This window comes from Schistocerca serialis, chromosome 10 (assembly GCF_023864345.2).
Source record: "Schistocerca serialis cubense isolate TAMUIC-IGC-003099 chromosome 10, iqSchSeri2.2, whole genome shotgun sequence".
Classification (NCBI taxonomy): Eukaryota; Metazoa; Arthropoda; class Insecta; order Orthoptera; family Acrididae; genus Schistocerca; species Schistocerca serialis.
The window spans coordinates 221,164,228-221,190,694 of NC_064647.1; the positions used below are offsets into that span (position 1 = coordinate 221,164,228).

The window sequence follows — 26,467 nt, forward strand, 5'->3', positions numbered from 1 at the left end:
ACTGACAGACAATGACTATTATTGCTGCCTTCTGCAAGTGTTCATGGGCAGGTATTTACCAGTGCCTTACTAAAATCAGGTCTCATACAACAGGGACGCATCAAAAAATATAATTAAGGGGAGGTTTACTATCTTTTGGTTCAAAAAACTGATTTTTTTTTAAAATTGCATTTTTGAATCCATAAAAGTGTTTATAATCCACCCCTGAAACGGTTTTTCCGAATACGAAACGGAAATGTTTGTTATTGGCGGTTGAACAAAAAAATGCACCTGCCTGAAATCTGCCTTTTTCACGCACCTTTTTTGTTCCGGTGCTTGGGAGGAAACACACAAAATTCAAATGAAAGTTTGAACGCGTGTGTTTGGAAGTTAGAGAGAAAGCAACAGAAGAGATGGTAAATTATATTTCCCAAAGAATTATAAAGTGTTTCTCGAAAAATGGACTCTTCCTAAATTTTGAAAAACACACTATATTCGATTCTGTACAACAAACAGAGTCGTACTAACAATTGACGAGGCACATGAGTAGAAGTACATATCGATGACAACTTGAAGTGAAAGAATGCGGAGCTTCTTAAGCAATTAAGTTCAGCTCTTTTGCTCTTCCTATACTTGCTAATCTTGGAAACAAACGAATCAACCTCCTAACATATTTTGCATACTTCCGCTCAATAATGTGTTACGGAATAATTATCTGGGGCAATTCATCACTTAGAAAGAAAGTATTGATTGCACAAAGGCGAGCAGAAAAAGTATGTCGTGTTCACCCACGGACGTCAAGTAAGAAAGTTTTTAAGGAGCTAGGCGTTTTAACTGCGCCGTCACAATACACATATTCGCTAATGAAATTCGCCACAAGTAATGCATCACAATGTGTCCATACCAAGACGAGAGGGGAAAAATGATCTCGATTATTAATTACCAAAGCTTTCAGTAGCTCAGAAAGGAGTTCAAAATGCAGCAACAAAAATCTTTGATTAATTGCCAAATAACTGAAAATGTCTTATAGGTAGCAGACCCTTGTTTTTTAAGTCTAGTTGCGCGAGTGGGGCTGAAATTATGTTGTAATATTTCTGGCTTATTCAGCTATATATTAGGTTCCAGGAAGATATTCCCAGGGCAGTGGAGATGCAAGAAGCATATAGATGACGCAATGTGGGATGAGTTACCGGTGACAGATGTTAGATTCGGTACCATTCCCGTGGGAAAGACCGCCTGCATGATGCTGCTGCTCTGTGATTGGCTGCTGTGTTCGGCGGTAGGGCGCCAAAACAAACTTTAGTTGCTATTATTAATTAAACCTGTCGTCCAAATTACTTCATTTTTTTGAACAAACATCTTTCAACAGCCAGCCATCAATCAGTCATTTCAAAATTATTAAAATCAAAGTATTACTAAAGCAAAAGACTGACGATATTACTGCCAATACACTTCGGTGGCGTTCGGGTCACGCCTTGCTGGCTTGGCGCGCGAAGTGTCTCGGGCAGTCTGCCTCTCCAGGTCTGACCGTTCCAGTAGACAGACATGTTGTCTGTGGCAGCAAGTATTTCATGTTTATTTAGCCAGATATAATGACTGTGGAAAGATATGTTCAATACGTTGTGATCAAGAATAGTTTCTCGTGTCTATATCAATATAAACGCGAGTGGCGTCTCAAATGAGTTATAGTTTATTCGTAGCAGCAGTTCCTAGTGAAGTTAATTTCAGCCTCAAGAAAAAGAATCCACGACCTGCGTGCTGTTTTCTTCGCTGTGGACATCATCATCACGAAGACAGTAGGTTAGTGAAGTGTACAAGAACTTAATGTATTCCACACAGGGCAGTGGAAACAACTATGCACCTCACGTGTACTGCATGCACAGAACAAATGTGCTCAGTGACACGTCATCTGCAGAGGAGGTAAAGAAGAATGAAAGTATTAACACTATCTCACTTTTATTCCTTTTTCTTGCCGTAATGTTCATTAATGTTAACACTGATCATGTATACATAAATCGATAAAAGACTCGTTCATATGATCTAAGGATCATCTAACAAGGAACAATGTTTACCAGTCTGATATTCATGTATTCTATTTTTATGGGGGAAGGTAAAGTTACACAAAAAAAGAAAAAAGTAAAAAATTATGGAGGTAGATTGCTCACGTGGCTGTTATCTCAACTAATCCTAACAGAATCTGGAAATACTTTGATTCTCTGTTTAGAACTTGATAATGCTTTGCTTACATATTTATCACCAGGCCTGGAGGCCACTGTGTCATACCCCGTTTAAGACCAAGAAGCTTGTTTGCCTGCAGAGTATGCCGGCCATTGCGACAGTTATTAAGAGAGCAGTAAGGTGAGTAATAATCACAGAGGGGCTAAATGCTGCAAATGACATCCGGAAGTGGACACATTCCGTACCGACACAACAACCACGTCTGCGCGCTACTTACTCCACGCCTCCATGACGTCATCGTTGACGTCGGCGGCCGGCGACTTGAGAGGCGCGCCCGTGGCGCCCTCTGATATCCGCGACAGGTACATCAGGTGGTCGTGGTGCGGCCGCGCGCCGACAGGTGGCTCTCACAGCGGCGGCATGCTGCTCCGTCCACACAAACACACCGCCCCGGGCGATCCCACGTGGCGACCCGCGGGAAAATAAACAAGATGCTGGCAGTGCGGGTGTGGAGGAGGAAGACGAGATGCCAAGAGGAGCCAAGGTCGCCCAGTCTTCCCAGTAAGGAAGAAGAAGAGGATGGGGCCGCGGGCCACCAGCTGGGACGCGTCGGGTAGTCTTCTGGGCAGCCTCGCAGCTTATCTGGCGGAGAAAGTCCTTCCTCAACAACTGAACACTTGTCACACGTCTCGCGACCGTGGCATCCGCGGATTTTGGAGGCTGCGTCGTGTATTGCCGGAAAAATAACCATCACAGAAATGATGCGACTACTAACCTTGAAACTTCTGACAAATTAAAACTGTGTGTGTCGGACTGGGACTCCAACTCTGAACATTCGTCTTCCGTACTCTGTATTATTACACAGTATTTTTCTTTGTACAGAATTTTATTCGAAAAATTACAACACTGCCCACAAATACATCATGAAATCAGAAAATAAAAAAAAAATTGTAAATGATTGTGTATACCAGGGGTAGTCAACCATTTTACCTACAACACACTTTTGTTAACTCAGTTACTAGTAAAATTTTCTAACCGTTCACCGATTCCAAAGTAAGAGTGATTTAGCGGGCACAGGGACCTCCTTCACTAACCTAAGTGCTTTAGTCCGGAACTGCGCTGCTTCTGCAGTCGCAAGTTCGAATCCTGCCTTGGGCATGGATATGCTAGTTAGGTTTAAGTAGTTCTAAGTCTAGGGGACTGATGACCTCAGATGTTAAGTCCCATAGTGCTTAGAGGCATTTGAACCATTTGTTGACTACCAGTGGCGAACACTGATCACAAAAAAATGGTTCAAATGGCTCTGATCACTATGGGACTTAACATCTGAGGTCATCAGTCCCCTAGGACTTAGAACTACTTAAACCTAACTAACCTAAGGACATCACACACATCCATGCCCGAGGCAGGATTCGAATCTGCGACCGAAGCAGTAGTGCGGTCCCTGACTAGAGCGCCTACAACCGCTCGGCCACCCCGGCCGGCTCACTGATCACATTCACGAATATTGGATCCACCTGACAGACATGGTCCGTATACTTCAGCATGTCATATGAGAAAAACAGGAGTTGGTAAAGGTTTTTAAATTACCGCTACCAGTCACAAACTTTTATGACTATAGTATTATTTATTCAGCGACATGTTTCGAGGCAACCATCTTCAGGCTAAATGGCAAAGAATTTTACAATAAGGTCATACTGATGTTACATAGTTTTCTCGTATATTCTGTGGTTATCTGTGGAAGAAGAGAAAACTTAGTAAGAGGTGAGGTCACTTTGGAAGCTGGACTGATGTTTGCACGAAAATGTTTTGGGAAGGTCACTCACTTTGGTCGTCTGGCGTGGCAGTCTCATTGTGATTCGTTGGGGTGCCTCCATTTCCATGGCTCTCCTACTCACTGTTCACAAATTGTCACTAACATATCAATAACATGGAAACACGACCACAAACAGTTCTGTAGTGCAGTGGACAAGATGGCGGTCGAAATACGGCTGGTTTCGATTTGACTATCGATTTGTCGATCTATGTGGTGTCAGATGTTTACATGTCTTCTACACGTTTTGTTATCGTATTACAGATGTAGGTTGACGAAATACATTACAAATTGAGCACCTGTTACAATATTATTGTGCACATCATGATATAAACTATTTATTTTACATATTTCTAAGCTATTGCTGGGGCTAGAGTCAAACGAATGTCTTGTTATGTAGCTTTTATTCTTAGAGTACTGTAGTGAAATTGGAAAAGAAATGTGAATTTTTGAAGTCTGTCATTTCATTCAGGATTTCGTTATTCCCCATGTGGCCCTGGATGAATATTTCCATTTCTTCCAAGATCTTGTCAACTGCACTACAGAATGGTTTTGTGACCGTGTTTCCAAGTTACTGTTCCGTTAGTGAAAATTTGAGAACAATGACCAAGAAAGCCAAGAGAGCCACGGAAATGGAAACACCTCAGCGCATCACAACGAGACTGCCACGCCACAAGAACAAAGTGAGTGACTGTTACAAAACATTTTCATGCAAACACCAGTCCAGCTTCCAAAGTGACATCGCCTCTTACTAAGTTCTCTCTTCTTCCACAGGATAACCACGGCATTTACGAAAAACTTATGTAACATCAGTATGATCTTACTGTAAAATTGTTTTAGTAATGCCATTTAGCCTGAAGATGAGGTATTCACTCGAAACGTCGCTAAATAAATAATACAATAGTCATAAAAGTTTGTGACTGGTAGCGGTAATTTAGAAAACCTTTACATATTTATTGAGACAGTCACAGTCGAAAAATAGTCAAAAGGCTTCAAGTAGGAGTTACGTTTCAAACAGACGACGATTGTGGAATCCGTGGAGGAGATGATATCTCAATATATCTCAGACGAAATTTTAAGATTCTGCAACAGATGAAATATGGCGACAGTATTCCTTACCGAAGAGTCAGGATACAGCGAAAAATCAAGTATTTACTTAGTTACTTTTTTCCCATTCGCATTAAAATTTCGGTGATAGCTGCTGTTGGTAAGAATAGCAACTGTTTTTAAAGATTACAGCGTGTTGACAAGTAATGCCTCCGAATTTTTAATGAGAAAACTGTCAAAGTTTTTTAAATAAAATAAACGTTGTTAGCATTATACATTTTTATTCTTCTCGTCTGTATATTTGCAGCCCTGTGCCGACAGAGGGCGCCGAATTGTAGATGTAACGTGCTGTGTGTAACGCAACTTAGTCAGTGCGTGAGAAACAGCTTGTTGTAATAAAGTTTCGAATTCTCTGGTCTCTCGTTGCGAAGAATGTGTTCGTCGCCAGGGTGACTACTTTCAGAAATAAGAATGTACACATGAAGAATAAAGATATAACATGTTAATAAAGGTTGTGGTATTTAAAAAGCTTTAAGCGTTTTCATATAAAAACTCTGAGGCATTACTTTTCTACACGACCTCGTGTATACAGGGTGAAGCCAAAATAGCGCACTCGGGCTTCGCAGCGCGACTCCTCATATGCCAGCGATAAAAAAATGTCTCTCGCAAAATTTCGTCAAGCGAATGCATCCGGCAGAAAAAGGACATTAAAGAATGGTGTTCTGGCAACACTGTAATCACATGTACAGTAACTATCTTCGTTAGAATTCTGTAGGTGTGTTGCACAGTTGGTGCAGAGAATAGAACTTTGGGTTAGCATGCAAGAGGTCGTGGGTTCGATCCTGAATAGGGGCGTAATTTTTTTATTTGCTAATTTCCTTCTGAAATTTCATACTGTAATATACGCCGTTTCTTACGTCATATGTATCCTAAATTTACAACATTTTTTTAAGTCTAAACGTAAAACGTAGGTGTTTAGACAAATACAGTTAAAGCAAACGACCTGTCTTAGGACAGAATAACTACAAAAACAATATCAATTTCGAGATGCTAAAGATGCGCCTGTTCCATGTATAATGCGCATTACCCCTCTGACTGATATTGTTCTGCATGATTCATACCAATATCGGTAATTGTGAAATGTTCCGATTCGAATTACACCCTAACGGTAACAGACGTGATATTTCCACAATCCCATGGATATAATAATAATAATAATAATAATAATAATAATAATAATAATAATAATAATAATTATTATTATTATTATTATTATCATCTTTCCTTTCTCAGACCTTAGGTCTGGTTCGGAATGAAAGTGACGCGGACCTTGATCAAGCGTCACTTCCTTTCAACTGTACGGTATATGCTACATTGCGTTTAGGAACTTTCGGGTAATTGAACATGTATCAATAATTACGGATTTCTGAAGTTGTATATATAAGTTTGGATGTAGCTGTATTGCATTGATGTACTGGTGGATATTGCGTGGTATGACTCCTGTAGTTGAAAGTATAATTGGTATAATGTCAACTTTATCCTGATGCCACATGTCCTAGACTTCCTCAGCCAGTTGGATGTATTTTTCAAATTTTTCTCCTGTTTTCTTCTGTATATTTGCTGTATTGGGTATGGATATTTCAATTAGTTGTGTTAATTTCTTCTTTTTATTGGTGAGTATGATGTCAGGTTTGTTATGTGGCGTTGTTTTATCTGTTATAATGGTTCTGTTCCAGTATAATTTGTATTCATCATTCTCCAGTACATTTTGTGGTGTATACTTGTATGTAGGAACGTGTTGTTTTAAAAGTTTATGTTGTAAGGCAAGCTGTTCATGTATTATTTTTGCGACATTGTCATGTCTTCTGGGGTATTCTGTATTTGCTAGTATTGTACATCCGCTTGTGATGTGATCTACTGTTTCTATTTGTTGTTTGCAAAGTCTGCATTTATCTGTTGTGGTATTGGGATCTTTAATAATATGCTTGCTGTAATATCTGGTGTTTATTGTTTGATCCTGTATTGCAATCATGAATCCTTCTGTCTCACTGTATATATTGCCTCTTCTTAGCCATGTGTTGGATGCGTCTTGATCGATGTGTGGCTGTGTTAGATGATACGGGTGCTTGCCATGTAGTGTTTTCTTTTTCCAATTTACTTTCTTTGTATCTGTTGATGTTATGTGATCTAAAGGGTTGTAGGGGTGGTTATGAAATTGTAGTGGTGTAGCCGATGTATTTATGTGGGTGATTGCTTTGTGTATTTTGCTAGTTTCTGCTCGTTCTAGAAAGAATTTTCTTAAATTGTCTACCTGTCCATAATGTAGGTTTTTTATGTCGATAAATCCCCTTCCTCCTTCCTTTCTGCTTAATGTGAATCTTTCTGTTGCTGAATGTATGTGATGTACTCTATATTTGTGGCATTGTGATCGTGTAAGTGTATTGAGTGCTTCTAGGTCTGTGTTACTCCATTTCACTACTCCAAATGAGTAGGTCAATATTGGTATAGCATAGGTATTTATAGCTTTTGTCTTGTTTCTTGCTGTCAATTCTGTTTTCAGTATTTTTGTTAGTCTTTGTCTATATTTTTCTTTTAGCTCTTCCTTAATATTTCTATCATCTATTCCTATTTTTTGTCTGTATCCTAGATATTTATAGGCATCTGTTTTTTCCATCGCTTCTATGCAGTCGCTGTGGTTATCCAATATGTAATCTTCTTGTTTAGTGTGTTTTCCCTTGACTATGCTATTTTTCTTACATTTGTCTGTTCCAAAAGCCATATTTATATCATTGCTAAATACTTCTGTTATCTTTAGTAATTGGTTGAGTTGTTGATTTGTTGCTGCCAGTAGTTTTAGATCATCCATGTATAGCAAATGTGTGATTTTGTGTGGGTATGTTCCAGTAATATTGTAACCATAATTTGTATTATTTAGCATTTTGGATAGTGGGTTCAGAGCAAGGCAGAACCAGAAAGGACTTAATGAATCTCCTTGGTATATTCCACGCTTAATCTGTATTGGCTGTGATGTGATATTATTTGAATTTGTTTGGATATTAAGTGTAGTTTTCCAGTTTTTCATTACTATGTTTAGGAACTGTATCAATTTAGGATCTACTTTATATATTTCCAATATTTGTAGTAACCATGAGTGGGGTACACTATCAAAAGCTTTTTGGTAATCGATGTATGCGTAGTGAAGCGACCTTTGTTTAGTTTTAGCTTGATATGTCACCTCTGCATCTATTATCAGTTGCTCTTTACATCCTCGTGCTCCTTTGCAACAGCCTTTTTGTTCTTCATTTATAATTTTGTTCTGTGTTGTGTCACTAGTTTATGTTTAATGACTGAAGTTAATATTTTGTATATTGTTGGTAGGCATGTTATGGGGCGATATTTAGCTGGGTTCGCTGTGTCTGCTTGATCTTTAGGTTTCAGATAAGTTATTCCATGTGTAAGTGTATCAGGGAATGTGTATGGGTCTGCAATGTAACTGTTAAATAATTTAGTTAGATGTGAATGTGTTGCGGTGAACTTCTTTAACCATAAATTTGCTATTTTATCTTTTCCAGGGGCTTTCCAATTGTGAGTAGAATTAATTGCTTGGGTGACTTCATGTTGCAAAATTGTCACTTCAGGCATTTGTGGTATCATCTTGTATGTGTCTGTTTCTGCTTGTATCCACCGTGCATGCCTGTTATGTTTTACCAGGTTTGACCATATGTTGCTCCAGAAGTGTTCCATATCTGTTATGTTTGATGGATTGTTTATTTCAATGTGTGTGTTATCTATTGTCTGGTAAAATTTCTTTTGGTTTGTGTTGAATGTTTGGTTTTGTTTCCTTCTATTTTCACTTTTTTTGTATCTTCTGAGTCGTTTGGCGAATGCTTGTAATTTCTGCTTCTTTTCGTCTAATTGCTCTGTCGCTTCTTGTTGTGAGATTTTACCTAACCTTTTTCGTTTTTTTTTCCGAGATTTAATTTCTTATAAGTTGTGTTAGCTGTCCGATGTCTTTTCTCAGTTTTTCTATTTTGATCTGTCGCCTGTGTTGCCATGCTGGTTTTGTGGGTTTCTTCTGTGTGTTGGTTGGTTCTGATCTCTGCCTAGTGTGTATATTTAGTGTAGTGAGTGCTCCTATATAAACCAGTAGTTGTAACTCTTCCATAGTTGTGTTTTCATTTATTTTGTTGTGTATGATTGTGTTGATAGTTTTTATTGTTGTTTCGACTTGTGGGTTATTTGGTGGTTTAAGCAAGAATGGTCTAATGTCTGTATTTGTGTCTTTGTATTCTATATATGTTAGCTGAAATTTTTCTTCTATATCTAATATCTGTGTCACTTTGTGTTCTATTTGTGCTTGTTCTGGTGGCTGCCTTAAGATTTCGTTTTCCTCTGATTGTTTAATTGGTGCGTGTTGTTCTTTGTTTGTTTGCTCTGGGATGTTTGAGTCCATTACTGTATTTTCTTCTTCTTCTGATTGCACATTATTTTGTTCCAGTATTTGTTGTACTTGTTGTTTGATGTTATCTAATTCTGACTGGGGTATCCTGTTATTTTTTATTATTTCACGGATCTGATCAGCTAGTCGTTGTTCTGTTAAAAATTTTAATTCTGGGTATCTGGTAATAAATGTTGTGTATACTTGTGATGTTGGTTCCTAGGTTTGTTGCTTGGTAATAACAGAACATGAGGTGTCGATTAACTTCATCTGACCATCTCATCCTCTGTCTTTGTTTTCCTTCTAGGGTGGTTGCAGGAAGCATATCCTGCAAAACACCTCTATTTGGATTTAAATCATTTTCCAGTTGGCTAGCAGTGTCGTTACCATTGTGGGCGGGCATAGGGTTCAAGCGTCGTCCCCGACCATGACGGCGCTTGTCCGAGGCTTCATTAGTTCTGTCCTGAACCAACTAATCACACTAAAAGAAGGGTTAGCCCTATTAGTGGTTTGTTCTTTTCGTCGCCTTTTACGACTGGCAGAACATACCGGAGGCCTATTCTTTTATTATTATTATTATTATTATTATTATTATTATTATTATTATTATTATTATTATTATTATTATTATTATAAGTGCACGTGTTTCCTAGAGGACCCGCTGCAATCGCTGTTGACGATTAAGATGACAGATACCGTACTACCTACACTACATGTACCAAATTAAAAACATAGGCCTCAACCCAGAATCGAACCATCGAACTGCTGCAAGCTAACCCATTGCACCAACTGTACAGTACAAGGAATGTGTGCTGACAGAGGTAGTGGTTACAGTGTTGCTGTATACAGTTGATCCAAAGCAGTGAATTGCTTTCCGTTTCAGCGACATCTATGAAGGAAATCACGCCAATAACTTTAACATCTGAGGTTATCAGTCCCCTAGACTTGTTGTTGTTGTTGTGGTCTTCAGTCCTGAGACTGGTTTGATGCAGCTCTCCATGCTACTCTATCCTGTGCAAGCTTCTTCATCTCACAGTACCTACTGCAACCTAAATCCTTCTGAATCTGCTTAGTGTATTCATCTCTTGGTCTCCCTCTACGATTTTTACCCTCCACGGTGCCCTCCAATGCTAAATTTGTGATCCCTTGATGCCTCAAAACATGTCCTACCAACCGATCCCTTCTTCTAGTCAAGTTGTGCCACAAACTTCTCTTCTCCCCAATCCTATTCAATACCTCCTCATTAGTTACGTGATCTACCCACCTTATCTTCAGCATTCTTCTGTAGCACCACATTTCGAAAGCTTCTATTCTCTTCTTGCCCAAACTAGTTATCGTCCATGTTTCACTTCCATACATGGCTACACTCCATACAAATACTTTCAGAAACGACTCCTGACACTTAAATCTATACTCGATGTTAACAAATTTCTTTTCTTGAGAAACGCTTTCCTTGCCATTGCCAGTCTACATTTTATATCCTCTCTACTTCGACCATCATCAGTTATTTTACTCCCTAAATAGCAAAACACCTTTACTACTTTAAGTGTCTCATTTCCGAATCTAATTCCCTTAGCATCACCCGACTTAATTTGACTACATTCCATTATCCTCGTTTTGCTTTTGTTGATGTTCATCTTATATCCTCCTTTCAAGACACTGTCCATTCCGTTCAACTGCTCTTCCAAGTCCTTTGCTGTCTCTGACAGAATTACAATGTCATCGGCGAACCTCAAAGTTTTTACTTCTTGTCCATGAATTTTAATACCTACTCCGAATTTTTGTTTTGTTTCCTTTACTGCTTGCTCAATATATAGATTGAATAACATCGGGGAGAGGCTACAACCCTGTCTCACTCCTTTCCCAACCACTGCTTCCCTTTCATGCCCCTCGACTCTTATAACTGCCATCTGGTTTCTGTACAAATTGTAAATAGCCTTTCGCTCCCTGTATTTTACCCCTGCCATCTTCAGAATTTGAAAGAGAGTATTCCAGTTAACATTGTCAAAAGCTTTCTCTAAGTCTACAAATGCTAGAAACGTAGGTTTGCCTTTTCTTAATCTTTCTTCTAAGATAAGTCGTAAGGTCAGTATTGCCTCACGTGTTCCAACATTTCTACGGAATCCAAACTGATCTTCCCCGAGGTCGGCTTCTACCAGTTTTTCCTTTCGTCTGTAAAGAATTCGCGTTAGTATCTTGCAGCTGTGACTTATTAAACTGATAGTTCGGTAGTTTTCACATGTGTCAACACCTGCTTTCTTTGGGATTGGAATTATTATATTCTTCTTGAAGTCTGAGGGTATTTCGCCTGTCTCATACATCGTGCTCACCAGATGGTAGAGTTTTGTCATGACTGGCTCTCCCGAGGCCATCAGTAGCTCTAAGGGAATGTTGTCTATTCCCGGGGCCTTGTTTCGACTCAGGTCTTTCAGTGCTCTGTCAAACTCTTCACGCAGTATCTTATCTACCATTTCGTCTTCATCTACATCCTCTATATCTATATACGGCCATCTGTATCGCTGAGGCACGCAAGCCTCCCCACCAACGGCAAGGTCCATGGTTCATGGGGGGCCCCTAGACTTGGAACTACTTAAACCTAAGGACATCAGACACATCCATGCCCGAGGCAGGATTCGAACCTGCGAACGTAGTGATCGCGCGGTTCCAGACTGAAGCGCCTCGAACCGCTCGGCTACTCCGGCCAGCGATAATTTTGTGCGCAGTCCCAGTAAGTCTACCAACACAGCCAGTCGAGAACTTGAAATATGCCAGCCAACTGTATGGAAAGTTCTGAGACGGCGTTTGCTGTACAAGGCCTACCGATTACAACTTGTGCAAGCTCTCAACCCCAATAACAAAGACAAGCGTCCCGCATTTTGTTGTTATGTGCTAGCAAAGATGGAGGGTGACGCATTTCCACAGCGTGTAATTTTTAGCGATGAAACGACGTTTCACCTTAGTAGTCAACAGACACAATGTTCGCATATGGAGTTTGGAAAATCCACATCCACCATTTCGACACGGAGGAGACTCACGGAAGATCAACGTGTTCTGTGCCGTATCCCGCACAAAGGTTTACGGACTATTTTTCTTTGCGGAAAGAAGTGTAACGCGAATCACGTACCTGGACATGTTGGGACAATGGCTGTTATGGAAGATTCCCAGGACTTTATTTTCGAACATGATGGAGCTACACTCTATTGGGACCGTGATGTACGAGGCTTTATGAATGACTCCCTTGCTCAGCGGTGTATCGGTCGCAGGGATCCTTGGGACCTGGCTCTGCATTTCTGCCCACCGATGATGATGATGATGATGATGATGATGATGATGATGATGATGATGATGATGATTGGTTTGTGGGGCGCTCAACTGCGCGGTTATCCGGCGCCCGTACAAATTCCCAACCTTTGCTCATCCCAATCTCGCCAACTTGATTAATGGTGATGAAATGATGAGGACAACACAAATACCCATTCATCTCGTAGCAGGTGAAAATCTTGACCCCACCGGGAATCGAACCCGGGACCCCGTGCTCGGAAGTGAGAACGTGACCGGGAGAGCACGAGCAGTGGACTTCTGGCCACCGAGATCTCCTGGTCTCACACCCAGCGACTGTTTCTTGGCCGGACTGGGTGGCCGCGTGGTTTAAGCATAGAGTAAATATCTCTGGAGTGAGCATTGCGTTCTGCGCGTGTTGTCAACATTAAACCAGGTGTCAACATTAAACCAGGATTGTCACGTGTTTTCGGGACTTCGCTGTGCGTGGGTGCTTTGCGCAGCGTTTGAAGTTTATAATATCAAGTGTTTCTGTTGTATTTCACCGTTTGTTGATAGTGTAATAGCGAGGGTGAATTACTGTTGTTGCTACGGATGGAAAGAACAATATGTGAAAGGGGGGATAGTAACTTTTCATGGGTACATACCATGTAGTTCTAATTATAGTTATATTAGTAAGAGACACTATATACGTTTAAAAATTTCGAGATGCATTATATTAAGGCTTGATTCTGTAGACCTTTTTTTTACGATTTTATGACTTTATAATAGATATTGCGGCTCGTACAAACAATCGCTTCCTATCGTAAATTTGCTAGTTGAACAGGAAAGGGAATGGTTAGTTGTTTCAGTAAATACTATCCTCCATGCATTTATGAGTGACTTGACGATTGTGTATATAGATTACTCAGTCTACTATTTGTTTAATAAAGTGGGAGCAAATACGTAAAATGCGATCAATAAATACTTCAAAGTGTCACCAGTAAGAAAAATTGTGCTTTAGGTCGCAAAAACGAGGAAATAAATACGCAGGAATAGCAGAAAAAAGGACGAATTAGCAGGGATATAATCGCTAATGTGTGGCAAATTCGGTTTTTTTCGGACACTTGCAAAAGCACTAGCGTATTGTCAAGTCGTTTTGCAAGACTATCACTGCAAAAATGTACGTCAGGCTCTGTAATACTATAAAGTGCCGTATTATGCCGAAAACTACCAAAAATCGACTGCATCTGAACTGTGACACCTATCGCAAAGAAGCAGGATGTAATATCACTTGCCCTTAAAAGTTACGTAGCTGGTTTATTCCCGGTATCAAATGGATACTGTTAAAATGCCTACGCAACATATATAAATAATCCACGACACGTACGAAAAGAATCCGTCTGTACTAGGGATGTAGTGACATTCGAAATATACAGGGCGCTATACGGACAAACACACGACGTCCCGAGAAAACGTCACCAGGCCGGCAATGTATGTTCACAACACAAAATCTGTTCCGCGCATGTGAATGCTCACTCCAGAGATATTTACTCTATGGGTTTAAGGCGCCGATCAGGGAATGCGCGGCCCCTCCCGCCGGAGGGGTGAGTCCTCCCTCGGGCATGGGTGAGTGTGTTGTTCTTAGCGTAAGTTAGTTTAAGTAGTGTGTAAGTCTAGGGGCCGATGACCTCAGCAGTTTGGTCCCTTAGGAATTCGCACACATTTGAACATTTGACTATTTGTTATGGGATTATGTTTGGGTCTCGCCCCTACCGACCACTCTGAACGATCTGCGGAACCGGATCACTGCCACCGTGCACTCATCGGTGGACACATTGATCATTTATCACATTTCTAATTATCAAATAATTCTTAATATAAAATTCAGAATAGCCCTGTATATTGTTGATGACTAGGGTGACCAGACGTCCGGATTAATCCGGACATGTCCTCCTTTTCAGCTCTTTGTCCGGGGTTCGGGTGGATTTTTACAGTGTCCGGATTTTTCGCGAAGCTGAGCGTAATACAGTTAAATTTACAATTTCTTAAATACTTTAAATATTGGCACAGCCTTCGTGATAAACACGCACGAAGGCAGTGTTAGTAGGTGGCACCAGGATCGTCGATGTTATCGTTGATCTGCTTATAAGCGAATGCAAATATCGATTATTTAAAATTTTCGTTTCGCATCTTCGCTTTGTATTGGCTTGGCTTCCTGTACTGCACGTGTGATTTGTGAGTTACGTAAAAGATTTGGCTATGCCCTAAACGAAAGTGTACATTTTCTGATGTCCTATCCTGCAAATATCCAGCTTTCAAGAAAGGGAGAAATGAATTTGAAGCGGAATGAGCCGGCCGAAGTGGCCGTGTGGTTAAAGGCGCTGCAGTCTGGAACCGCAATACCGCTACGGTCGCAGGTTCGAATCCTGCCTAGGGCATGGATGTTTGTGATGTCCTTAGGTTAGTTAGGTTTAACTAGTTCTAAGTTCTAGGGGACTAATGACCTCAGCAGTTGAGTCCCATAGTGCTCAGAGCCATTTGAACCATTTTGAAGCGGAATGTAAGATATGTGGAGCTGGAACGTACGTCTCAGTGGCCAATAAATGTAAGGAATAGCTCGACAGATCAACTGTCATGGTTTTATTTCATTGTTTCATAGTCATTCAATTTATTTGTATTCCGAAGGTTAAAGTGCAGCTTACATGTCGTCAACTGCTGCTTGAATTGTAGATGTCGGTAGTGATGCGTCGAATGAAGGGAGGTGAATGGTCTTTCGCTTTGTAAACAATTCTGTGTTGTTGATATAACAAAACAATTGACGCCACAATCAATGTTTTTAATTTTTTTTATATTGCTCAGTTAACCACCACTTGACTATCAGTAACTATTAACTACTACTGGGTTAGATAGAGCAGCAATCAGTCGTAGAATTAAGTTGCTTTAATATGGCATTTATAGTCACAACGCAAATCAGTCGCAATCTCACGCCATTATGTAGCAGCCACTTGCACAAGATCTAAACGAGTACCACATTCATAACACTATATTTACATAACTTATTGCATTAGAATAACACACAAACTCATGAGGGTAACTATTAGCAACAATTAATACGTAAAACTGTCATTTTTCAAAATAAGTGTTCAAAAGATCACGCTTTATCATATTGTTCTGATTTCTCGGCCACTAAGTTCGACCTATTGTTATGATGCTTACAAGCGCTGCTAGCACCAACAAAGTGCATTTTGTAAAGGAAGTTCACGTTATATCTTTTGTCAAGTAACAACTAAGTTAAGACAGGTCCCAACACGACAAAATATCCAATACTTCCTATTATGTACTTTATGTAGCCATATCAGTTTTATAATTAATTTTAGCCCATGAGGCATAAACTGTCATTGTTACGTGCCATAGTAATTTTAAACATCTAGCACATTACAGACATGAGAAAAAGTGAGAATTGTAATTTTACACAGTTTTACTCATAATAATTTTATGTTACTACTTAGTTACTACACAACATAAATATTACAAAAAATGTCGTCTAAACTGTAAACTTCAGGCGCAACTCAGAGGGCGCCATATGCATAACCGATGTGTACTGTGAAACCAACATATAATTTTACGACAGTAATGGTTGAACTGTGTAAGCATTCACTTGAGCACGAACAACTGCTACAATTCCTCACTGGTATGTAATGTTAACATTAAAAGACAACGATGTGATGGACTTATAACTTTTGTATATCACATCATAATATATACTCTTGTATTTGTTTTAGCACTGATAATGACCTGACACAGGTCGAAATCTGACCTGCGTTGTGACTATAAATGTCATATTAAAGAAACTTAATTCTACGACTGATTGCTGCTCCATCTAACCCAACATAACCACAGCCGCTGCGTGAACCCACGCCATGGAGGGCAACCTGATGAATTAACTACTAATTTTACCGGCAATTCCCGGCAGTCACGTGACTTGTCCAAAGCTGACGGGTGGTATCCTCGTCTGCAGTTGACCCGTTTGATGTGTCCTCTTTTTTCTTCGTTTGTCCCTCCCTTTTAAACAATTGCACATGGTCACCCTATTGATGACTCAAGTCTCTGTTATGTGTGTCTATTGTGATTGTTAAACTTGTGGAAAAACGCTACGAATTTAGGCTGTAACCCAGTACGAACTGCGACCATTAAGTGGCCGGCCTGATTGATCGATACAATCACCGTGGGCGCAGTTTCATTTCCTTCCCGCCATTGGTTGCGGGGCTCGGCCCCCTTCGTCACGCAGTGTGTGATTGGCGAGTGGCTGCATGTCGCTGGTGGCTCAATCAGTGGCAGGAAGACCACTGCAGTAGAGACGGGAACAATGGCGGGCCCAGGAAACAACTGCCGGCGATTCAGTCGAGTGGGGGAGGGGAGGGCGAAATGGGGGGGGGGCTGCCCGCTTGTGAAAGAGAAACCGCGGCCTGCCCTGTGGGGGTCCACCTCAACAGCTGGCTCATAGCCCGGCCACAGCACAAGGTACAAAGGCCCGACAGGGCGCTGCTGTCCCGTAGCCAGGCAATACAAGCGTGGGACCGGCGCGCATTTCGTCACCGAAACTTCCCTGTTGTTCTTGCCGCAACGCAACCGACACGGAACGTCCTACTGACAAGGGAACCTCCCCATCGCAACCCCCTCAGATTTAGTTACAAGTTGACACAGTGGATAGGCCTTGAAAAACTGAACACAGGTCAATCGAGGAAACAGGAAGACGTTGTGTGGAACTGTTGTTGTTGTTGTTGTCTTCAGTCCTGAGATTGATTTGATGCAGCTCTCCATGCTACTCTATCCCGTGCAAGCTTCTTCATCTCCCAGTACCTGCTGCAACCTACATCCTTCTGAATATGCTTGGTGTATTCATCTCTTGGTCTACCTCTACGATTTTTACCCTCCACGCTGCCCTACAGTACTAAATAGGTGATCCCTTGATGCCTCAGAACATGTCCAACCAACCGATCCCTTCTTCTAGTCAATTTGTGCCACAAACTCCTCTTCTCCCCAGTTCTATTCAATGCCTCCTCATTAGTTATGTGATCTACCCATCTAATCTTCAGCATTCTTCTGTAGCACCACATTTCAAATGCTTCTATTCTCTTCTTCTCTAAACTATTTATCGTCCATGTTTCACTTCCATACATGGCTACACTCCATACAAATACTTTCAGAAACGACTTCCTGACACTTAAGTCAATACTCTATGTTAACAAATCTCTCTTCTTCAGAAACGCTTTCCTTGCCATTGCCAGTCTACATTTTATATCCTCTTTACTTTGACCATCATCAGTTATTTTGCTCTCCAAATAGCAAAACTCCTTTACTACTTTAAGTGTCTCACATTTCCTAATCTAATTCCCGCAGCATCACCCGATTTAATTCGACTACATTCCATTATCCCAGTTTTTCTTTTGTCAATGTTCATCTTATACCCTCCTTTCAGGACACTGTCCATTCCGTTCAACTGCTCTTTCAAGTCCTTTGCTGTCCCTGACAGAATTACAATGTCATCGGTGAACCTCAAAGTTTTTATTTCTTCTCCATGGATTTTAATACCTACTCCTAACTTTTCTTTTGTTTCCTTTACTGCTTGCTCAATATACAGATTGAATAACATCGGGGAGAGGCTACAACCCTGTCTTACTCCCTTCCCAACCACTGCTTCCCTTTCATGCCCCTGCCATCTGGTTTCTGTACAAATTGTAAATAGCCTTTCGCTCCTTATATTTTATCGCTGCCACTTTCAGAATTTGAGAGACAGTATTCCAGTCAACATTTTCAAAAGAATTCTCTAAGTCTACAAATGCTAGAAACGTAGGTTTGCCTTTCCTTAATCTTTCATCTAAGATAAGTTGTAGGGTCAGTATTGCCTCACGTGTTCCAACATTTCTACGGAATCCAAACTGATCTTCCCCGAGGTCGGCTTCTATCAGTTTTTCCATTCGTCTGTATAGAATTCAAGTTAGTATTTCGCAGCTATGGCTTATTAAACTGATAGTTCGGTAATTTTCACATCTGTCAACACCTGCTTTCTTTGGGATTGGAACTATGGAAAAAATACGCAAAATATACAAACTGAGTAGTCGATGCGTAAGATATGCAACATCAAGGAAAATGTGAGGTCAGGAGCGCCGTGGTCCCGTGGTTAGCGTGTGCAGCTGCGGAACGAGAGGACCTTGGTTCAAGTCTTTCCTAGAGTGAAAAGTTTACTTTTTTATTTCCGCAAAGTTATGATCTGTCCGTTCGTTCATTGACGTCTCTGTTCACTGTAATAAGTTTAGTGTCTGTGTTTTGCGACCGCATCGCAAAACTGTGCGATTAGTAGATGAAATGACGTGCCTCTCCAATGGGAACCGAAAACATTTGATCGCAAGGTCATAGGTCAACCGATTCCTCCACAGGAAAACACGTCTGATATATTCTATACGACACTGGTGACGGCATGTGACGCACATGCCGGGAATATGTTGTCGACCCACCTAACTTCTACACTTGGCCAATGGGTGAAAAGATTCTTCTACCTTGCCCGATTTAGGTTTTCTTGTGGATGTGATAATCTCTCCCAAAAAAGTGATTAAAAGTTAAGAGTGTGTCACATAAACTGCAACAAATGAATGCAACAGTTTCACAGTAGCACAGTTTTCCCTGTGCTCTGTCAAAACATATATTTTCAACGTTTTCAAATTTTTCCGTGTGTAGACCGTCAAATCCCGCATATGTCCAAGCAAATCTGAACATGTCCTGGAATTTTGGAGAGCGAAGTTGATTATGTGAGTGCCTGAACTTTGATAATTGTCTGAAAACAAAAAATTAAACTTTTCACTCGAAAGAAGACTTGAACCCGGGACCTTTCCCTTCGTAGCTGCTCACACGCTAACCACGGGACCATGCCGCTCCTGAGCTCACATTATCCTTGATGTTGCCTACGTTTCGCATGGACTACTCAGTTTGTATATTTTGCTTATTTTTCTCATAGTTCGACACAACTTCTTCCTCTTTTCTCGATTGATCTGTGTTCAGTTTTTCAAGGCCTATCCACTGTGCCAACTTATAACTAAATCTGAGGGGGGTGCGATGGGGATGTTCCCTTGTGAGTAACAATGATGGGAGCTCTGTGAGGTAGGTTACTGTAGTCCATACGGAAGCAAAACATCAAAGTTAATGTACTGAGAATATAGTATTATTTATACATATTTGAGTGGTGTCTGTTTTGTCGGACATGGCCGACAGAACATACACTGGTCCTGATGGCGCGGCTGGTACACACACACACACAAAAGTCGTGGGATGGGGATATGCACAGATAAGAATGGCGCTGGTATCGCATACACAAGTTGTAAAAAGGGAAGTGAACTGGCGAAGCTGTAATGTGTACACAGGTGGTTCATGTGAAAAGGTTCCCGTCGTGATTATGGTCGCACGACGGAATTCAGAGACTTTCAACGTGGAACGGTAGTTGGAGCTAGGCTCATGGCACATTACGTTCCGGAAACCATCAGGGAAGTCAACATTCCGAGATCCACGGTGTCAAGGGTGTGCCAGGAAAACTAAATTTCAGCCATTATCTCTTACCGAGGACGATGAAGTGGCCGACGGCCTTCACTTAACGACCGAGAGAACCGGCATCTGCGAAGAGTTGTCAGTGCTAACAGACAAGCGACACTGTGTGAAACTGCGCCAGAAATCAATGTGGGACGTACGGCAAACGAATGCCGGACATTTGCCACACTTGCCCCTTCGCCAGGTAGTTGAGTAGCGATCCCTAAGATAAGGGACGCCCTTCCTCGTACTACTTCTGCCCGCTTTCAAACCGCCGTCTCCACATCTTACTCGATACAACCAGTACGTAAGGGACCTTCTTCTTCGACATCTTGGCGAAATACAGAGCTTCTTTTCCGAAATCGAAATATTTATAACTTTTGGGAAACGAAAGCAATACCGACGATTATGTCAGTATGTAATTAGTTCTGCTAAGTATAAATATAGATCCCTCTGTCTATACGGTAGCTTCCTTTCGCGCTTACTGATTGCGATAGAAACAGTCCATCGCCATGGGAGCAACAAGAAAGGAACGATATAAAGAGAATGCGAATGTACGCTAAACATTTCTTTTTGATCACTGCATTTGTGCCTACTTTAATTACTACAACTGCATGCCCAAAAGACAATAAGGAAAGAAGAAATGGGTATGCGAATGTTTGAAAAGAAGAACGACATACTCCATATTAATTTACTCTCTAAAATCTGATATCCCTTGCGGCGAAACATCGGTTAATAAAGTGTAGAGGGACAATGTTCATAACATGACTGAAAATAGGTTCACTAAATAGAGATAAGAATATCTATGATTGAAATGTCATCTAAAGTCGACGCACAATTTTAAAATGTTAGAAATAAGGAAATGAAGTAATACAGAATGCTATGCTTTTAACATACGTTGTTGTTCTACATTGTTTAGCTCTGGTATTTACAGGGTCACAGAGAGAGCATTCTAGGTTTTGGAGGGAAAAGCCGTAATTGTGATGATCTGCACTAAAACAGAAACAAGAAGCACAACTTAAGGAAAAATAATGTAATGTGTGTTCCTGCTTACAAGCGACATTGAAGCAGATGGTTCCTGTGACTTAGTATGGGCAGAGGTTATATTGGACAACCGGAATAAATCAATAACAGGCTCCTTTTACCGACCCCCGGTCTCAGATGAAACAGTTGCTGAGCAGTTCAAAGAAAACTTGAGTCATCACAAATAGGTACCCTACTCATACAATTATAGTCGGCAGTGACTTCAATGTACCTTCCATATGTTGACAAAAATACGTTTTCAGACCCTGTTGTAGATAGAAAACGACTTCCGTAATTGTTCTAAATGCATTTTTAAAACTATTTTGAATAATTAGTTCACGCGCCCATTCAAATTGTAAATGGTTACGAAAACACACTTGACCTCTTAGCCACAAATAATCCTGAGAATCACGACGGATACAGGGATTAGTGGACACACAGTAGTAGAGAGGCTCAATTCCGTAACAAAGAAATTCACCAAAACTAAACGCGAAATATATACACTCCTGGAAATGGAAAAAAGAACACATTGACACCGGTGTGTCAGACCCACCATACTTGCTCCGGACACTGCGAGAGGGCTGTACAAGCAATGATCACACGCACGGCACAGCGGACACACCAGGAACCGCGGTGTTGGCCGTCGAATGGCGCTAGCTGCGCAGCATTCGTGCACCGCCGCCGTCAGTGTCAGCCAGTTTGCCGTGGCATACGGAGCTCCATCGCAGTCTTTAACACTGGTAGCATGCCGCGACAGCGTGGACGTGAACCGTATGTGCAGTTGACGGACTTTGAGCGAGGGCGTATAGTGGGCATGCGGGAGGCCGGGTGGACGTACCGCCGAATTGCTCAACACGTGGGGCGTGAGGTCTCCACAGTACATCGATGTTGTCGCCAGTGGTCGGCGGAAGGTGCACGTGCCCGTCGACCTGGGACCGGACCGCAGCGACGCACGGGTGCACGCCAAGACCGTAGGATCCTACGCAGTGCCGTAGGGGACCGCACCGCCACTTCCCAGCAAATTAGGGACACTGTTGCTCCTGGGGTATCGGCGAGGACCATTCGCAACCGTCTCCATGAAGCTGGGCTACGGTCCCGCACACCGTTAGGCCGTCTTCCGCTCACGCCCCAACATCGTGCAGCCCGCCTCCAGTGGTGTCGCGACAGGCATGAATGGAGGGACAAATGGAGACGTGTCGTCTTCAGCGATGAGAGTCGCTTCTGCCTTGGTGCCAATGATGGTCGTATGCGTGTTTGGCGCCGTGCAGGTGAGCGCCACAATCAGGACTGCATACGACCGAGGCACACAAGGCCAACACCCGGCATCATGGTGTGGGGAGCGATCTCCTACACTGGCCGTACACCACTGGTGATCGTCGAGGGGACACTGAATAGTGCACGGTACATCCAAACCGTCATCGAACCCATCGTTCTACCATTCCTAGACCGGCAAGGGAACATGCTGTTCCAACAGGACAATGCACGTCCGCACGTATCCCGTGCCACCCAACGTGCTCTAGAAGGTGTAAGTCAACTACCCTGGCCAGCAAGATCTCCGGATCTGTCCCCCATTGAGCATGTTTGGGACTGGATGAAGCGTCGTCTCACGCGGTCCGCACGTCCAGCACGAACGCTGGTCCAACTGAGGCGCCAGGTGGAAATGGCATTGCAAGCCGTTCCACAGGACTACATCCAACATCTCTACGATCGTCTCCATGGGAGAATAGCAGCCTGCATTGCTGCGAAAGGTGGATATACACTGTACTAGTGCCGACATTGTGCATGCTCTGTTGCCTGTGTCTATGTGCCTGTGGTTCTGTCAGTGTGATCATGTGATGTATCGGACCCCAGGAATGTGTCAATAAAGTTTCCCCTTCCGGGGACAATGAATTCACGGTGTTCTTATTTCAATTTCCAGGAGTGTATATTTATATAAGCAGCTAAAAATTCGGTTGACGTCTTTCTAAGAACCAGTGTCCAATCATTCCAAACTATGTAAGTGAAGACCGTATGTGGCTTAAGTTCAAAGAAATAGTATCAACAGTACTCGAGAAATTCATACCAAATAAATTAGTAAGATACGGAACTGATCCCCCATGGTACACAAACACGACCAAAAGCTGCAGCAGCAGCAGAAAAAAAAAAAAAAAAAAAAAAGGGCACGTATAATTCAGACGAACGCAAAATCTCCAAGACTGGCGAAGTTTTACTGAGGCTCGAAATTTGGTGCGGATTTTAATGCGAGATGCATTTAATAGTTTGTGTGGCAGAAAATCCAAAGAGACTCTGGACCTATGTTAAGTAGACCGGTGGAAAGGCTCAGTAAGTACCTTCACTGCGCGACAGCGCCGGTAATGTTACTGATGACAGTGCCACTAAACTGGAGTTACTAAATGCGGGCGAGGAGGAGGAGGAGGGGGAGGGGGAGAAACAAGGGACGCAGTAGAGATGGGCAAACTCGTTCATCCTTGGGAACTAGTTCACTGCTGATCGTTCTTTTTTGGCAACCGTTCATTTTTACGCGTTCACCGTTCATTTGTGCTTGGTATATGGTTCTTATGAAAAACTTAAAACTAGTAGTGTAGGTGACTGAAGGATGGAGGGCACCAAGGTGGGGCACTTGCCTTCCCCCCGGGAGTATAGAGTTTTTATTCATTACAGAACTCTTACACACTTTTAGAAGTAATTTCTGTGATTCTGCAGAACCTCTCGTTTAGGCAACCGTAGCGTTGTATGGCTGATCGCAGGGAAATAATATAGGGTGGCGCACGGAAAACCGGTCCCGAGTACAGATTGCTCACCCATTACGGACGATGCGTTGCCCGTTACGAGCAGATATAACAAACAGACAAACCTGTAATAATTAGGCTGTGAAGAAATAACAAGCTAATGCAAGCAACAAATACGAAACAGTCGATGACGATGTGTAGAGAGCTGGAGAAGAGAACGTCAAAATTTCACGCGACGCGCATGTGCTATAGCACACGTAATCTTGTAAACATGTTGGTGGCTGTTTCCCAAGTTAATAGACCACAAGTGTCTTGTATAAAATTCTTCGTTTCGACTTCCACTACATAGCTATGCTACGTTGTAAACAATAATCGTTTACACCCTATATATACTTCACGTTGTCTCTGAGTTCGTAGGCGAAGTAGAGACTTTATGGAAGCATAAAATAAAATGTGGTTTTCTCATACTTGGGTCACACGTTTAGTAAAAATTAGGTTTTTATGTTGCATTATTAAAGTTAATGCAGCAATAATAATAATAATAATAATAATAATAATAATAATAATAATAATAAAGTTCGCAGTAATAAAGTTTTTGGTTTGAAAGCCCCTTCTGAACAAATGTTTTTGAGATAATAAGTAAATACGATTTTATGGCAATCTATGTCTCTTCAAATTGAGAGGCACCGCTTTTCCTACTAAGTCAAATGAACCCACAACCCACTTTTTTTTTCAAAGAAACCAAAATAGCTGGTAATGCAAATTGGAAACAACCAAACTTAAAAATAATTACAGCCTTCCTAAATGTGATGTTTTGTATATGAAAGATACACGAAAATCGTTTTATATGAATTTTTTTTACACTAAAAATTAAGCAAATTATTGAAAGTTAGCTCCTAATCAAGTCGATGAAACCAAAAAAATATATGAATAACAAACAAACTTGCCTTGTTATAAGTATGTCTTCTGCTGTTGATCGATATAATGAAGTGAGCTGATGTGCCCTTTTGTTACCTGAAAAGACGTACCTATTACATACAACGTAATTTTTATGTAATTTACGTAATTATAAAATACTTTTGGATTACCGGTCGTGGACGCTGAATAGCCAGATCCAAGTGCAAGAACAGTTTGGAACACATGTAAAATAGACGAGCGCAGTGAACGAAACGAACAACTGGATACTGAACTAACTAGGAGCAGTCGGCAGTGGAACTGAGACAGGTGGTCATGCGAAGAACGACGAGTGCGGCCGAGGGAGACCGAGACTGAGACGAGCACGCGACCGAGGCTGGAACGAGAACTGCCCAAGTGACCGCCGCGGCCGAAGTGAACTATGAACCGATCGTTCCTTGGAATTCGTTCCTCGTTCCTTTGCACCCGTTCGTTCGCGAACTACCCATCGCTAGGACGCAACCCTTCGGAGCAGGTAAAATCGTAGCAGCTGTCAGGCGTGGCAAATGTCCGCACACCGCGACGAACGTATCCTTAGGACAGTGCGGTGAAATTTGCCGTTAATGGGCTGTGGCACCAGATGATCAACGCGACTGCCTTTGCTAACAGCGCGACACCGCCTGCAGGGCCTCTCCTGGGCTCGTCACCGTATCGGTTGGACTCTCGACGACTGGGAAACCGTGGCCTGGTCAGATGAGTCCTGATTTCAGTTGGTGAGAACTGATTGTACGTCAGTGTGTGGCTAGACCCCACGAAGCCGTGGACCCGAGTTGTCAACAAGACACTGTGCAAGTTAATGGTGGTTCCATAATGGTGTGGGCTGTGTTTACATGGAATAGATTGGGTCCTCTGGTCCAACTGAAACTCCTGGAGACAATTTGCAGTCATTCACGACCTACACGTTCAGTCAACAATGGAATTTTTATGGATGACAATGTGCCATATCACTGGGTCACAACTGTTCGCGATTGATTTAAAAAAACCCTGTGGACAATTCGAGCGAACGATCTGGCAATTCAGATCGCCTGACATGAATCCCATCGAACATTTGCTGGACTTAATCGAGAGGTCAGTTCGTGCACAAAAACCTGCACCAGCAACACATTCGCAGTTATGTATGGCTGTGGAAGCACCGTGGCTCAGAATTTCTGCAGGGGACTACCCTTGATGACGCACGACACAAAGCTGTACCCCTCGCCTGAGCCCGTCAACACCGACATTGGACTGTTGATGACAGAAAACATGTTGCCTGGCAGGATGAGTCTCCTTTGGAAATTGTATCGATCGGATGGACGAGTACAGATATAGAGACAACCTGATGAATCCATGGACCCTGGATGTCAGCAGGGGGCTGTTTAATCTGGTGGAGGCTCTCTAATGATGTGGGGCGTGTGCAGCTGGAGTGATATGGGACGCCTAGATACGATTCTGACAGGTGACACGTATCTAAGCATACTGTCTGGTCACCTG

The 26,467-nt window shown here is 42.0% G+C and overlaps 1 protein-coding gene across 6 annotated transcripts in view; it reads right to left on the bottom strand.

Annotated features, from left to right (window-relative positions):
* Nucleotides 1-26,467, bottom strand: part of LOC126425276 (echinoderm microtubule-associated protein-like 2) — a 723,324-nt gene that overhangs the window by 234,026 nt on the left and 462,831 nt on the right. For 5 of the 6 annotated variants that reach the window (XM_050088243.1, XM_050088247.1, XM_050088246.1 and 2 more), the window contains exon 2: nt 2,435-2,799. The exons of the other annotated variant lie outside the window; for it this stretch is intronic. In XM_050088243.1, coding sequence (XP_049944200.1) covers nt 2,435-2,525 — 91 coding nt within the window. In that variant the 5' untranslated portion in view covers nt 2,526-2,799. The remainder of the gene's footprint in view (nt 1-2,434; nt 2,800-26,467) is intronic. 6 annotated transcript variants of the gene reach the window in all.